Source organism: Oncorhynchus clarkii, chromosome 32 (genome assembly GCF_045791955.1).
Source record: "Oncorhynchus clarkii lewisi isolate Uvic-CL-2024 chromosome 32, UVic_Ocla_1.0, whole genome shotgun sequence".
Taxonomy (NCBI): domain Eukaryota; kingdom Metazoa; phylum Chordata; class Actinopteri; order Salmoniformes; family Salmonidae; genus Oncorhynchus; species Oncorhynchus clarkii.
Window position 1 is genome coordinate 26,720,876 of NC_092178.1, and position 16,842 is coordinate 26,737,717.

Consider the following 16,842-nt stretch of genomic DNA (forward strand, 5'->3'; position numbering starts at 1 on the left):
AATGTGAACAATTCTGTGACATGTTAACAGTAAACCCAGCCTGCTGCATAGTGGAGCTCTGTCCTTTTATGTGGAAGTAGATCCCAGGAGGTCTTCCTGCTTCTGTTTTTTAGTACAAAGCTAGAGTTGGTTCTGGGAATACTTAAAGTTGAATGCTGTTGAAGGGCCTTTTTTGTTTTAGCACATATATGATTGTTAATTTACCCAGCAGTTTGTATTTGTTTTAAATGTCTCGTTTTCCTTCTAGGTGGATGATTGACTGTACAGGCAGTGAATGCTAGACGCACCTGTCACTGATCTCACGCTGTCAACAGCAGAAGAGCAGATAGATTTAGTTATCTGGCCATTGTTAAGTTGACAGGACCATCCTGGATTGTGTACCACAGTGGAATTACCATACTATTGGTCAGCAGACGAATAATGGACATGTACAAGGATTCCTCATCTATGGATTTCAATGGAGTGATTTTTTTTGTCTGACCAAAACATTTTCTATAGAAGGCCAAGGCTTTCCCTACAAAATATAAGAAGCTAGTATTCTGGTCACATTTTTACTGAGATGTTGTTTTCCAACGGCTTGAAGTGGAGCCTGTAATTGTGATGAAGACACGGCCTGTTTCTGTTCATCAGAGGAACCCAGTGTTCATCCTGTTATAGCCAAGAAATCTCCAGGGGAGGAATTATTCTCAGACATCCCTTGGAAATCTGAATTTTCAATAAGGGGCTTCTCTGTTTTTCCCTTACCTCCGCTTCCCTGAGAATTTCATTTTTGTCTACCACTACACCATGTATCTATCGATGCAGAAGAACTTCAGGGCATTTACTGTGTTAGCCTTTATTGTAACTTTCACCATGTTCCTCTTCGGTTTCACGTTGAGAGATCCCTCTCTGTACTTCTTCAAATATGCCATACGCAAGTCGGACATCTTCTTCTCTAATGGCCAGTGTGGCTGTCGACAGTGTATGACAGAGCTGGAGGACGACCCCTGGTTCACTGAGCGGTTCAACCTGTCAGTCCACCCTCTGCTGTCTAGGAGGAACAGCCTGCTGACTAACGACACATACCGCTGGTGGCAGGTGAGATGTTACCACTGCAAGGGTTAGGATTGAGCATGTACTAGGGTTAGGATTGAACTGGGTTGTGGACTTGAAGCTAGGGTTAGGGTTGAACTGGGTTGTGGACATGAATCAAGGGTTAGGTTTAGGGTTAAGGCAAGGGTTAGTTGAACCGGGATGAGGACATAAAGCAAGGGTTAGAGTTTGGGTTAGTCCACCCTCTGACCTGTAGGGACAGTCTGCTGACTGACATGTACATGTGATGGCAGATGAGATGTTCTGAGACTTACAGGTGAGTAATCAGAGGTGAGTTTGGTTCAGTCACATCAGGCAACCCATCCTAATGATAATCAGGACAAGGAAGAAAACAATGTGTCCATGACTACGTTATTAATGATATGCACGTACCAACGCAATTAACTTTGTTTTCTTAACAATGCCATCTGCTAGTCAGCTATGCTTTATTATGAGGTGGCTAAAACTGCACCAGAAAGAACTGAATGAATACCATTCAACACTGCTAGAAATGTCTAGATTCAATAAACAGAGGGAAAAAAACTTCCACTCCCTTTTGCTCAGTCTTTCAGAGACATTCTATTTTTGAACCTAATCTGTCACCATATTGATAGTTATAGGTTAGTTGAAATTAATTTGCTTAGGCATTAAATATGTGAACTTTTTTTATTGTTGCATTGCCCCAGATTCAAACCTACGATCTTCTGCTGTCTATCCATTGAATGAATCCACTGCTCCATAAAAGCTGGTCATTTTAGTCTATTCAAACAGACTCTATTTCAAAGGAAACAAGCACTCATTAAGATCCAATTAGTGGGCATGGCCAACACAACTGAACATACTTTAAGGGATACCTCGGGATTTCGGCAATGAAGCCCTTTACCTACTTCCCCAGAGTCAGATGAAGCAGTAGATACTGTTTGTATGTGTCTGCGTCCTGTAGCCAAGCAGTTAAGAGTGTTGGGCCAGGGGCTTTCCGGGTAGCGCAGTGGTCTAGGGCACTGCATCACAGTGCTAGCTGTGCCACCAGAGACTCTGGGTTCGTGCCCAGGCTCTGTCGCAGCCGGCCGCGACCGGGAGGTCCGTGGGGCGACGCACAATTGGCCTAGCGACGTCCGGGTTAGGGAGGGTTTGGCCGGTAGGGATATCCTTGTCTCATCGCGCACTAGCGACTCCTGTGGCCGGGAGCAGTGCACACCAACCAGGTCGCCAGGTGCACGGTGTTTCCTCCGACACATTGGTGTGGCTGGCTTCCGGGATGGATGCGCGCTGTGTTAAGAAGCAGTGCGGCTTGGTTGGGTTGTGTTTCGGAGGACGCATGGCTTTCGACCTTCGTCTCTACCGAGCCCGTACGGGAGTTGTAGCGATGAGACAAGATAGTAACTACTAACAATTTCTCCCCACGAAATTGGGGAGAAAAAGGGGTAAAATTCAACAACAAAAATTGTTGGGCCAAATCCCAGAGCCAACTAGGTGAAAAATCTGATGTGCTATTGAGCAAGGCACTTGTAAGTTGCTCTGGATAAGAGCAACAGAGGTAGTTTTGGCTCAATGGCTGGAAGTCTATGGGTATCTGCTAGCAGATTTCCAGTCATTGCGCTAGTTATTGCCCTATTCTACGCAGATGTAAAAATGGTATCCATGAGTTCATCTGACTCTGGGGAAGTAGATACAGGGCCTCATTACCAAAATCACAAAGTATCTCTTTAATAGGATTATTTTATGATGCTGAGAATAGAATGTATATGTTTTTAAGTAACATTCTTAGAACATTCTTTGAACTAATGTTTTGTGGTTTTTGAGTTTTCTTGAACATGACCTTAAATAGAATGATGAGGAAATCTGCAGAAAACATTACGCTGAAATCCTGGAATTCCCACAGAAAAACGCTGTTTCTTAACGTTTTCTGATCAATCTGAGAACATGAGTTTAAATAGAACCATGAGGAAACGTTATGTTTTGTTTTTAATTTTACCCCTTTTTTTTTTCTCCCCAATTCCGCGGTATCCAATTGTTGTAGTAGCTACTATCTTGTCTCATTGCTACAACTCCCGTACGGGCTCGGGAGAGACGAAAGTTGAATGTCATGCGTCCTCCGATACACAACCCAACCAGCCGTACTGCTTCTTAGCACAGCGCAAATCCAACCCGGAAGCCAGCTGCACCAATGTGTCGGAGGCTACACCGTCCACCTGGAAACCCGGCCCGCCACAGGAGTCGCTGGTGCGCGATGAGACAAGGAGATCCCTACCGACCAATCCCTCCCTAACCCGGACGACGCTAGGCCAATTGTGCGTCGCCCCACGCCCTCCCGGTCGCGGCCGGTTACGACAGAGCCTGGGCGCGAACCCAGTGAGGAAACGTTATGGGAAGGTTGTATGCAAAATAACCATAGGACAACCATGCTCTCACCAAGCAACATATGGTTCTCAGAACATTGTGGTAGCTGGGCTGTCTATGCTGTGTGTCTACCTCTTCTGTCTCTGCTGTCCAGAGTGGTTGAAGACACAGCTAAAGGATTGACGGTTTCCGTCTCTCTCCAGCGCTTGCAGGATCATAAGGACCCGGCCAACTTCAGCGAGGTGGTGGAGAAGTTGTTCCAGGTCATCCCTGATAATGATAAACTCTACAAGGACGCGGGGCCTGAGCGCTGTAGGACCTGTGCTGTGGTGGGGAATTCTGGGAACCTCAAGGGCTCCCGCTACGGACCCCTCATCGACTCCAGTGATGTTATCATCAGGTGACTGGGCAAGCTTGTTTTTTGTTTGAGAAGGGGTCAGCAGGTCAGCAGCTAATGAAATGTACTCCTGAGAAAACGTTCCTTTAAAACCTTTTATTGCAGTGGGCTAAATTAGGGCCACAGTGATTTTTGGTAGTCTTAAATAAATCTATTTTGAAACAAAAGTATATACCTCACACACATCGTTATGAACTTATAAAAGACACCTGTACCATTTTAAATGTAGTTTAAATTTGAAATTGAGTTTGCATACAAATATTCCACTTTATATACATCACAGAAGACTGAAATATTACAAAACTGTTTGCCATAGAAACACCGGATTTTCTGAAATCCTTATTAATTAACATTCCACCCATGAGGACAAAGAGTGCGCTTTTGGTCATTGACTACAGGAAAGGCTACCTGCAGGTGGCAGTTAATAGCCCTTGGTTTTAAACGTGGTGAGACTAGACACACTCCAGCACATAGGTGGGGGTATGAACCTTTTCAGTTTATTTACCAACTTCCAACCATTCCCTCCAAGATTTCGCTGGGATTTTTTGTGATATTTGCAGGAAAAAATGCTTGATTTTGCAGAGGCAATTCTGCAATTTTGCATAGCAATGTGCAACGATATTGGCAAACTTGTTGCGGAAAGGCGCTGATGAGGGGAAAAAGTTTGTTTACGTGTGGCTTGATGGAACCACATGCGATAAATGTGCAATGATTGGTCAATTATGAGCTCTCTTTGTATTACAGTGATGGGTCAGTTTTATGCGATGACCGTTTTTTTGCTGAAATAGTGCAGTGAATGGTAAAATTAGCAAGGAATTGTTGATTTTGCTAAACATTTTGATATCACGGAATCCTGGAGGGACTGGCCAATACATTCAAATATGATTGGGTTTGTTCGAGCAGTGAGGTTCCTTTACCCCCATATCAAACAAAACATAACATGTATAGGCTACAATTAATTGGTCTCATCACTTTCATTTGTACCCCATGTAGAATTGCGGCAAAGTTGGTTCCTGTTTGTCACTTTTGGTCAAGTTCGTATGGGTTAAGCAAAAGAACCCTAATGATTGGTTGACAAATGGTGCATCCCACAATTCAGGTAATGGCTGCATGGTGCAGTTGGTGAGAAGTGACTTGAAAGCAACTTATTTATTAACTGCATGACCTTTGATCACATGGTTTTTGTAAAGTTCATGCAGTCAACATGTAAGTCCAGCTTTAGATTTGATTTCTGCACGGTTTTTCAATGAGGAACCAGACCAATTATCAATGTGGACATGAGGAGGAAAGTCCTTGGCTGAAATTGATTATACTGCTCATCCCACACTCACTTAACACACAAACACACAGAGAGGGAGAGAGAGAGATCCTCTCTGCAGAACTAACTAGATTAATTGAACAGGCAGAATCACAGCTTTCCCCTCAATGCACTCACTGTTACTGGAACTGTATGATCATGTGGAGAAGCAGGAATGCCACAGACTGCCACATGATTCATCACCATGTTCACATTCCAAATGAACTACATTTAATTTAGATGCAAATTCAAGTTTTTTTTTTTACCTCCAGGCATCCCACCCTCAAAACAGCTATGTTGATTAGTATGTGGAAGTAGATTAATTTATATGTTCTATTGCAGAAGATACTACCTTAACCGTAACCCTGCATAATGAACATGGCTCCTACCTCTGGCTTTGAGGAGGATGTTGGGAGCTGGACTACGCATCACATCATGTACCCAGAGAGCACCATAGATCTGGACAACAACCATCAGTGTTCTGCTCCATATGTTATATTGCAGAATATACTACCTTAACCGTAACCCTGCTCCTGCAGAATGAACATGGCTCCTACCTCTGGCTTTGAGGAGGATGTTGGGAGCCGGACTACGCATCACGTCATGTACCCAGAGAGCGCTATAGATCTGGAGAACACCACCATTCTTCTGCTCATCCCCTTCAAGACTCTGGACCTGCAATGGATCACCAGTGCCTTGACCACCGGCTCCATCAAAGAGTGAGTGATCAATAAATATGCTCTGCACGTTCACATAAAGTATGTAAGTGCACCTTAGCAAACCTTCAATAGAAACTGTAGTTGACGCCTGTGGAATTGTCTGCAAAGATGAAAGTATAAACAACGTTCTCATCACTGAGGTCCGGAATCATTTATCCTTCAAGCTGTGTAAACTTTCTGTTGTGACATGACTATCATTAATCTGATGACTGTTATTTATTTTATCAACTGTTTTTAATTGTTACTCGACTAAATTAATCATGTTACAATTAACTAATTGAGGAATATGGAATATGGGGAACCATGCGAAAAGTTGTTTAACGAATTAAACTCTAAACAGTCAATTATTAGCAGTCAATTATTAATCATTACCTAATAGCAGTCTCATTCTGAACATCACATACTCTTTGCTATCTGCAACAACCCTAACTTTATTGATGAATCAGCAATACACAAATTGGCTTAATTATTTATTTTCTAACTAACTAAATAATTAAACAGAATACATACATACCACCCTGCATACCACTGCTGGCTTGCTTCTGAAGCTAAGCAGGGTTGGTCCTGGTCAGTCCCTGGATGGGAGACCAGATGCTGCTGGAATTGGTGTTGGAGGGCCAATAGGAGGCACTCTGGTCTAAAAAATATCCCAATGCCCCAGGGCAATGCCCTGTGAAGGGCCCTGTGCAGGGTGCGGTCTTTCGGATGGGACGTTAAATGGGTGTCCTGACTTTCTGAGGTTATTAAAGATCCCATCGCACTTATCGTAAGAGTAGGGGTGTCAACCCCGGTGTCAACCCCGGTGTCCTGGCTAAATCCCCAATCTGGCCCTCAAACCATCAGGGTCACCTAATAATCCCCAGTTTACAATTGGCTCATTCATCCCCCTCCTCTCCCCTGTAACTATTCCCCAGGTCATTGCTGTAAATGAGAACGTGTTCTCAGTCAACTTACCTGGTAAAATTAACGGATAAATAAAAAATACAAAAATAGATTATTGATTAGACAATGAAAACAGGTGGACAAACAAAAGCATCACTGCTTGGTTAAAAAAGGGAGGGGTCAATAGAAAGGGAAAGGGAGAGACATAAATTCAACTTATCATTGTTACGTTTGGAACCTACGCTCAAAGGAATAGTAATACTTTGCACATGAACCACCGCTCATTCTGATAGGAAATGCATTATATAAATGTATATATTTATGCGTAGATGTCTTTCTTCAATCGATCCGTAGATCCGTGGATCGATGTAAGGCTCTGGTTGTCCACCAGAGGTCACAATGTCCTTAGTTGTAGAGCTGCTCTGGTAGGAAAGTGTTTGTTAGAATAGATATTTCAGATGTACCAACAGTTGTCTGAGAGGGATTCTTCCTTCCCACCTCGTGTCTTTTAGTCAAAGTTCTAGGACCACTTTTGCATGCACAGCTGCAGACTGTGAATGTTCTGGTCTAGTCTTTATCATCTTCACTCTTGTCGAGGTTGAGAGCTTCAGAGTTTCTAACCATTTCTACGTGTAGACCACGGTCTCACGTCTTTTGGTTTCGTAGTGGTCTCAATGATTGAATATTCAGGGTTCAGCTCCCGTACACTACACGCCAGTATTAACCCGACAATGTACTGGTCTCACCATTTTCAGCCGTGTAGCCACCGCTCCACTCTTTCTGGTGTTGTAGTTTTAACCATTCATGACGTCCGGCTTACACCGTCCGTCTGCTTGGTCTAATGTAAATTTCACTACCAAGGCTTTTATCCTCTGGTAAAAAGGGGACATTCCATCGCGCCAACACAATGTCTGTGCTCACTTGGGCATGGTTACTGACTGGGCACAAGTTTATATGAAAAACTATCTAATTTAGAAGGTCTATCATCACAAAAGTATTCTCATATTTAATATATTTTATACAATATTTAGATGTAAAGTTGATACAGAATACCTACACTTTCAGAGTGACAGTTACTTTGTTATACCATCCTTAATGACATCACAAAATAACAAACAATATGACATAATTATTCTTTAGATCCCCATCGACCATTCTTAGCATTTGGATGTCAGGAATAATGTTCTCATTTTATTGATGTAAACGTTTTGGTGGAAAAGAGACTGGAACAAAGAGGTTTCAGTCTTCCCATACTAGAGAACCAGAGCGAGAGTTTCTGCAAACTATTTAGGTCCGGCTTTTAAGTCTTAAAACCCCCACTCCTCTCCTGTGTCTTTACTGGCACCTTGAGTATCTGGCATTTGGGGTAAATGCCAGATGGGTTGGTCCATTTTTAGCCAATTTGGCCTGTCTAACTTGGATTTTGTGTGCAACATGATTACGGTCTTGCTAATAATGGGGGCCTCAAGGAAGAACTAAGCCAGTGTGGGGGCCTCAAGGGGAAAGAATGGGCCGGTGTGTTAGAAAAGCCAGGGCTAATTTCTGGTCCCAGAGCAGTCCTGAGTATCTGGGTAGCTTAATAATGTTAAGGGTAAGGCCTCCCGAGTGGCGCAGCGGTCTAAGGCACTGCAGTGCTTGAGGCATCACCACAGATTCGGGTTCAATCGCGGGCTGTGTTGCAGCCGGCCACACCCGGAAACACATGAGGCGACGCACAATTGGCCCAGCTTTGTTAGGGGATGGTTTGGCTGGCCATAATGTCCTTGTCCCATCAGGCTCTAGCTGCTCCCATGGCGGGTCAGGTGCATGCACGCTGACACGGTCGCCAGTTGTATGGTGTTTCCTCTGACACATTGGTGCGGCTGGATACCGGGTTAAGTGAGCAGTGTGTCAAGAAGCAGTGTGGCTTGGCAGGGTTGTGTTTCGGAGGACGCATGGCTCTCGACCTTCGCCTCTCTCGAGTCCGTACGGGAGTTGCAGCGCCGGGACAAGACTGTAACTACCAATTTGGATATCACGGAATTGGGGTACATACATACATACATACATACATACAGTTGAAGTCGGAAGTTTATATAAATTTAGGTTGGAGTCATTAAAACACATTTTTCAACCACTCCACAAATATCTTGTTAAAAAACTAAAGTTTTGGCAAGTCGGTTAGGACATCTACTTTGTGCATGACAAGTAATTTTTCCAACAATTGTTTACAGACAGATTATTTCACTCATAATTCACTGTATCACAATTCCAGTGGGTCAGAAGTTGACGTACACTAAGTTGACTGTGCCTTCAACAGCTTGGAAAATTACAGAAAATGTCATGGCTTTAGAAGCTTCTGATACACTAATTGACATCATTTGAGTCAATTGGAGGTGTATCTGTGGATGTATTTCAAGGTCTACCTTCAAACTCCGTGCCTCTTTGCTTGACATCATGGGAAAATCAAAAGAATTCAGCCAAGACTTTAGAAAATAAATTGTAGACCTCCACAAGTCTGGTTCCTTGGGAGCAATTTCCAAATGCCTGAAGGTACCACATTCATCTGTACAAACAATAGTACGCAGGTATAAACACCATGGGACCACGCAGCTGTCATACCGCTCAGGAAGAAGACTCGTTCTGTTTCCTAGAGATGAACGTACTTTGGTGCGAAAAGTGCAAATCAATCCCAGAACAACAGCAAAGGACCTTGTGAAGATGCTGGAGGAAACGGGTACAAAAGTATCTATATCCACAGTAAAACGAGTCCTATATCGACAAAAAGCCGCACAGAAAAGTAGCCACTGCTCCAAAACCGCCATAAAAAAGCCATACTATGGTTTGCGACTGCACATGGGGACAAAGATGGTACTTTTTGGAGAAATGTCCTCTGGTCTGAAGAAACAAAAATAGAACTGTTTGGCCATAATTACCATCATTATATTTGGAGGAAAAAGGGGGAGGCTTGCAAGTTGAAGAACACCATCCCAACCGGGAAGCACGGGGGTGGCAGTATCATGTTGTGGGAGTGCTTTGCTGCAGGAGGGACTGGTGCACTTCACGAAATAGATGGCATCATGAGAAGGAAAATGATGTGGATATATTGAAGCAACTTCTCAAGACATCAGTCAGGAAGTTAAAGCTTGGTCGCAAATGGGTCTTCCAAATGGACAATGACCCCAAGCATATTTCCAAAGTTGTGGCAAAATGGCTTAAGAACATAAAAGTCAAGGTATTGGCGTGGCCATCACAAAACCCTGATCTCAATCCTATTGAAAATTTGTGGTCAGAACTGAAAAAGCGTGTGCGAGCAAGGAGGCCTACATCTGTTTGTGAGCATTTCTCCTTTGCCAAGATAATCCATCCAGCTTGACAGGTGTGACATATCAAAAAGCTGATTGTAAATGACATGATCATTACACAGGTGAACCTTGTGCTGGGGACAATTAAAGGCCACTCTAAAATGTGCAGTTTTGTCACACAATGCCATAGATGTTTTGAGGAAGTGTGCAATTGGCATGCTGATTACAGGAATTTCCATCAGAGCTGTTGCCAGAATTAGTTAATTACTCTACCATAAGCCGTCTCAATGTCATTTTAGAGAATTTGACAGTACGTCCAACAGGCCTCTCGACCACGTGTATGGTGTTGTGTGGGTGAGCGCTATGCTGATGTCAACGTGAACAGATTGCCCCATGGTGGCAGTGGGATTATGGTATGTGCATGCATACGCTATGGACAACAAACACAATTTAATTTTATCGATGGCAATTTGAATGCACAGATATACCGTGATGCGAGCCTGAGGCCCATTGTCATTCCACTCATCCGCCGCCATCACCTCATGTTTCAGCATGATAATGCATGCCCTATGTCGCAAGGATTTGTACACAATTCCTGGAAGCTGAACATGTCCCATTTCTTCCATGACCTGCATACTCACCTGACATGTCACCCATTGAGCACGTTTGGAATGCTGTATTGACATGCCAATATCCAGCAACTTCGCACAGCCATTGAAGAGGAGTGGAACAACATTCCACAGGCCACAATCAACAGCCTGATCAACTCACACTGCATGTGGCAAATGGTCACACTGGTTTTCTGATCTATGCCCCTACCTTTTTTTCTTTCTTTTTGTAAAGGTATCTGTGACAAACATGCATATCTGTATTCCCAGTCATGTGAAATTGATAGATTAGGGCTTAATGAATTTATTCAATTGACTTTGAAGTTGTTGCGTTTTTATATTTTTGTTCAGTATATTACATTTTAGATAATTGGATCTACACTGTGCAGCTTTAATTTTCATACAGCCTAGCCTACGTGTGGTGCAAATCAAATCATTCCCAAATCAACATTGGTTATATGACCTCACACCCAGCACATCTTAAGAGTGTGGTTTTAAATCATGTTAGTGTGTGACCTTATGCATGACCCTTGACCTTGATGGGAAACAAGCCTCTGCTATTTGCATCTGGATCTGGTCATCTTCATCGTTAGGACTGTCACTGTGATCATCTATAAAAACATAAATAATGTGACAATGTGTTTGCAAACTGTTACTTGGTTTAACTGTTTGTTGGTACAGTAACCAAAACCGTATCAGTGTCACAAATTCACTATGAAATGTAACATTTTCTAACCTGAAATTGGGTTTCTTTTCCAGACATGACAACCTTACATATTACTGGTATAGGCTACTAGTTTGTCATGAGGAGCTCAAATTCAGTAGTCTGTTAGCCAATGCCGATAGACGGGCCACCACAAAGTAAACAAAGTTGGTGGCGCCTCTGTTTCTGTCAGAAATAAGGTGAACTTTATCAAAGATGGCGGTTTATACTGACAGGACCAAAGATACTTTGGTCTCCCCTTTTACACCGCATTACCAAGAGTATGTGAACACCTGCTAGTCGAACATCTCATTGCTAAATCATGGGCTTTAATACGGAGTTGGTCCTGGCATCAGGCAAACTTGGATTCGTCCGTCGAACTGCCATATGGTGATGCATGATTCATCACTCCAGAGAACGTTTCCACTGCTCGAGTCCAATGGCGGCGAGCTTTACACCACTCCAGCCGACGGTTGGCATTGAGCATAGTGCTTGTGTGGCTGCGCAACTTAGGCTTGTGTGGCTGCTCGGCCATAGAAACTCATTTCATGAAGCTCCCGACGAACAGTTCTTGTGCTGATGTTGCTTCCAGAGGCCGTTTGGAACTCTAATGAGTGTTGCAACCGAGGACGGACGATTTTTACTTACGTGTTGCGCTTTTGTGGCTGAACTGACTCTGTGGCATCCTATAACCGGGCCACGTTGAAAGCCACTGGAGCTCTTCAATACGTCTATTCTACTGCCAATGTTTGTATATGGAGATTGCATGGCTGTGTTTTCAATTTTATACACCTGTCAGCAATTGATGTGACTGAAATAGCCAAATCCACTAATTGGAAAGGGTGTCCACCTACTTTTGTATATATAGTGTATCTGTGATAATACTATAATAATATCTGTGATAGTATTTATATTATGCATTTTGCTTCCCGTAGAACATACGTTCCGGTCCGGTCCAGGATTAAGGCAAACAAGAACAAGGTGAGTGAACCTTTGGTTCTGTCTGTAATAGCACCCTATAGTGGAGCATTACTTTTGACCAAAGCCCTATGTATGGGTCGATCTGCTTTAGTTTACCTTACCTGGAGACAAAAGAATGCAGATTTTGAAGAGTGATTGGTTGGTTGAAAAACATTCCAATTTAATGATTTCAACTTCTCACATGGTCAAAGTTTTTTTTGTGTTTTTTTTTTTTGCAGGTGTTGATATACAACCCAGCCTTCTTTAAATATGTCTATGACACATGGCTGGAGAATCATGGCCACTATCCCTCCACTGGCTTCCTCAGCCTATTGTTTGCCATGCACATCTGCGATAAGGTGAGTCCACCCACCTTCACAAGCTTTACACTTCCATTTGGCTGTCTGACAAGGTTCTCTACACCATGAGCGTGACTGCAAAGCATGAGCTGGGTTCGCGTTGAGTTTGTGCTGAGGTCTTAGAGTTTAAAGCCGTAAAAAGTGTCCCAAATTGTTTTTATTTTTAATTACTGTCGATGGAATTGAAGTCACCGCCTGCGTTGGTGAAATGGCCATACGCTGTGCAGCACTGCATTAGCTACCCACCACTTGGCTCAAGCAGCAACGCTGCTCTACAAATACATTTTGGGCTGGAAAGACGGGCAGACCACCGAGTGTTATGCTAATTATCTCCATCTACACTGAAGGTGTGAATTGCAGGCAATTACAATGTCCTAGGCAGAAGCCATTAGCCCAAAGAAAGAGAAACATGTTTCAAAGTTGATACATGTTCCTCCAGGTATAAATATATGTATATTTTAATGACATTTATTTCATATTATTTAATACATGAATAAAAAAAAAGTGTAATCTATTTGAAGTAAAAATTGAAAATATACTTACATGAAACATTTAATTTTAAGACTTCAGGAAATAGGTTAACTGCTATGTTTAATAAAAATGCACCCATGGTTGCCTTGGTTGTCAACAGCCTTTTTATATATTCGTCTTTTGAATGTAGAAAAACAGGAATCTATACAGTTTACCCAAGTGATGCAGAGGTAGGGGCAACCGTCTTTGAACGAGTCACACTGCCAATGTCCTGGAGTTGTTACATAGTGCTTGACTGAGTCAATGTTAGAAGCGCAGACTTTCTAGTAACTGTATACTGACATCTAGAGTTAGGCCTATTGATAAGGGCAATGCACTATGTTTTGTACGTTTCAAGAAAAATAAAAAAAATCCACAATTAGATTCATTTAATTTTGTCGATCTAATATGTGTCAGAGTACCAGAACACCATATAAACGCATCAATCAGTACAGCAACATTCCACCTCATCAGTTCTGTAGCACATGGTATTATCTGGGTCAAAGCACATATGTATATGACTATAAGTCATATGGTAGTCAGTGGCATTGTGCACCAAACAAGTTTGGGGGAGGGGGGGTGGCACACTGATGGCCAAATCCAGGGTGGATGAGTATCTCTGCATAATGGTGTATTGTATCATTTAGGTGAGTGTGTATGGGTTCGGAGCGGACCGGTATGGGAACTGGCACCACTACTGGGACAATAATTACCACGGAGGCGAATTCCGCAAAACCGGGGTGCATGATGGGGACCATGAGAACAACGTCACCCTGCTTCTGGCTGATAAACACAAAATTGATATTTTCAGAGGCTTCTGATATCTGGAGATGTCATTGGCCTGAGATCATCAAGCCTCATCAGCCTAAATCCTGTTGACTCAGGGATTACCCACTGGGGATAAACTGGTTGAAATAACATTGTTTCAACGTAATTTGTCACTGTATCGTGATGTGGAATGCATGTGTAAAATGTCTTGGATTTGCAAAAAGTCATCAATGTAAACAATTGTTTTGAGGGTGAAATTTCAACCAGGATTATGTCATGGTAACCTATTTTTAAGACACAATTTATATAAAATGTTACATTTGTACCTTTTTGTAACAATGTCAGATCTTTAATGTTATATCCACTATCAGACCCCCCCCCCCCCCCCCCCCCACACACACACACACAAAAAGTAAAGTGTTGGTTGTGAACTAACACTTGTACTTTTTTCCCCCTGAGTAGCTCTGACTTTGCTGATAGCTACTTCATTGTGGATAAATGTACTTACTGTAGGTTTAACAATGCAAAGGAAACGTAACCATACTTCATCAATCGGATACCATCAATGATGCTATTTAGGCCTATATAGCATTTGCGACCGTCATCAACAGCTATTTGAATTCAACCCAGGATTCAACTAAAAATAGACAATACATATAGGCAAATGGTTTGAGTCTTTTGGTTAATTTAAAAGTTAATAATGTATGGGGGGGAGGGGGGGGTTGCGCTAAGCTGACATATGGAATTGTTTTAGATGGTCATACTATGAATCCATTAGCTATTTGATTTTGAATTTTAGAACTCCTTTAGGTATACATTTTTTTTTGGATAAATTATTAATTTTGGCCTTTACTACCAAAGCGCATTGAATAGCACATTCATAAATGGCAAAAAGTAACAAAAACAAGGTTTTGAAGTGTCTGTCATAAACCCAGTATATATAAAAATGTATATATTTATTTTTGTGTATATTTATTTGTAAAAAAAGAGTGCACGTTCAAGATCACAGGTTTGTCGACCGCTTCACAATTTCTACAATAAACAGCATTGATCACTTGCATCATGTCATTTTAATGTCACGTATTCTCAACTGCAATCTGCCATTTGGTTGTGCTGTTAGATGGAGCACAGTGATAACACATTAAGTTATTGTATAAATAACATATGACATTGTATTCCCATTTGAACTTTGTTGTGCTTTTAAATGGTCTTAAATCCAGTGATACACATGTACAGTGCCTTCAGAAACTATTCACCCTTGACTTTTTCCACATTTCGTTACTGCAGCCTGAATTTAAAATGGATAACATTGAGATGTATCACTGATCTACACACAAAGCCACATGTCAAAGTGGAATTGTTATTAATTTGAACTAATTTCTAAAAACGAAAAGCTGATTCACTCCTTTATCGCATGCCTAAATAAGCTCAGGAGTAAATATGTGCTTAGCAAGTCCAGTAAGTTGCATGAACTCACTCTGTGTGCAATAATGGTGTTAATCTATTTCTGAATGACTCCTTTCTGTACCCCACACACAGTTATCTGTAAGGTCCCTCAGTCAAGCAGTGAATTTCAAGCACCGATTCAACGACAAAGACCAGGGAGGTTTTCCAACGCCTTGCGAAGAAGGGCACCTATTGGTAGATGGGTAAAAAAAAGCAGCTATGGAATATACCTTTGAGCATAGTAAAGTTATTAACTACACTTTGGATGGTGTATCAATACACCCAGTCACTACAAAGATATAGTTGTCCTTCCTAACTCAGTTGCTGGAGAGGAACGAAACCGCTCAAGGATTTCCCCATGAGGACAATGGTGATTTTTAAACCAGTTGCAGCATTAAATGGCTGTGATTGGAGAAAACTGAGGATGGATCAGCAACATTGTAGTTACTCCACAATTCTAAACTAAATGACAAAGTGAAAAGAAGGAAGCCTGTACAGAATACAAATATTCCAAAACACTGTTTGCAATAGGGCAATAAAGTAAAACTTTGAAAAATATGGCAAAGAAATGTCCTGAATACAGAGCATTATGTTTGGGCAAATCCAACACAACACATCACCGAGTACCACTTCATATTTTCAAGCGTGGTGGTGGCTGTATCATGTTATTGGTACGCTTGTCATCGGCAAGGACTAGGGAGTTTTTTAGAATAAAAAGAAAAGGAATAGAGTAAAACCTGGTTCAGTCTGCATTCCAACAGACACTGGGAGACAAATCAACCTTTCAGCAGGACAATAACCTTAAAATGCAAGGCCAAATATTGTACAATCCAGGTTTGCAAAGATCTTGGAGACTCTGCTGTCTCCAAAGTTGCCAAAGTTGATTCTAACATGTATTGACTCAGGGGATTGAATACTTATCTAAATAGATGCCTGTTTTATTTCCCATAAATGTATTTATTGTGTAGATTGTTGACCAAAAAAATGACAAATCAATTTTAATCCCACTTTGTAACAAAACGTGGAAATAGTCAAGGGGTGTGAATACTTTCTGAAGGTACTGTAGGTGACCACTCAACCAAACAAAAACTAGACATTGTTTTTCCGTTGGAATTTACTTGTGCTTTTAGACAGTTGAAAGCATGGTGATAACACATTGGGAATTCAACAACCTTTCGACTGTCTTTTTGAGCGAGTGAATATAGGTTGTAATCTCATTGATCAACGTCTCAACAAAATATTACCCAATTGTCCACATTGAAATTATGTGTGCCCAGTGGGTATGGTTTTGATACAGAGCTGATGCTGGTTGATTTATATAGATGACTGAAACAAAACTATTTCATATTCACATTTAGCCACCATGTACAGTCGTAACCCCATAAAACAGAAGGGTGTCAATTTTTTGGGGTAATTAAGTGCCTTATCCATGATATTCATTTGACCAGTTAAAGCAGGTCCAAAGTGCCTTTGTTATTCTTGTGAGGGAGCAGTGCAA

The 16,842-nt window shown here is 41.9% G+C and overlaps 1 protein-coding gene across 3 annotated transcripts; it reads left to right on the forward strand.

The window, feature by feature from the left end:
• Positions 1-354: 354 nt before the first annotated feature.
• Positions 355-15,511, forward strand: LOC139392289 (CMP-N-acetylneuraminate-beta-galactosamide-alpha-2,3-sialyltransferase 1-like). Of its 3 annotated transcripts, XM_071140168.1 has the most exons (7): positions 355-1,077; positions 3,208-3,444; positions 3,615-3,811; positions 5,645-5,824; positions 12,237-12,282; positions 12,501-12,620; positions 13,778-15,511. In XM_071140168.1, exons 1-7 carry the CDS (start codon positions 787-789, stop codon positions 13,949-13,951), a joined length of 1,245 nt encoding a protein of 414 aa, XP_070996269.1. In that variant the 5' UTR covers positions 355-786; the 3' UTR covers positions 13,952-15,511. The 3 variants fall into 3 exon arrangements, with proteins under 3 accessions (XP_070996269.1, XP_070996270.1, XP_070996273.1); XM_071140169.1 differs by lacking the exon at positions 3,208-3,444 and having other exon boundaries at positions 13,778-15,510; XM_071140172.1 differs by lacking the exons at positions 5,645-5,824; positions 12,237-12,282; positions 12,501-12,620; positions 13,778-15,511 and adding an exon at positions 4,802-5,215.
• Positions 15,512-16,842: the final 1,331 nt, after the last annotated feature.

Bases quoted from the DNA above. Each gene is read 5' to 3' on its own strand.
- LOC139392289 (XM_071140168.1), top strand. From the start codon at position 787: ATGTATCTATCGATGCAGAAGAACTTCAGGGCATTTACTGTGTTAGCC. The intron at 3,812-5,644 runs GTGACTGGGCAA...CTGCTCCTGCAG, and splicing joins TCCAGTGATGTTATCATCAG to AATGAACATGGCTCCTACCT. The intron at 12,283-12,500 runs GTGAGTGAACCT...TTTTTTTTGCAG, and splicing joins TTAAGGCAAACAAGAACAAG to GTGTTGATATACAACCCAGC.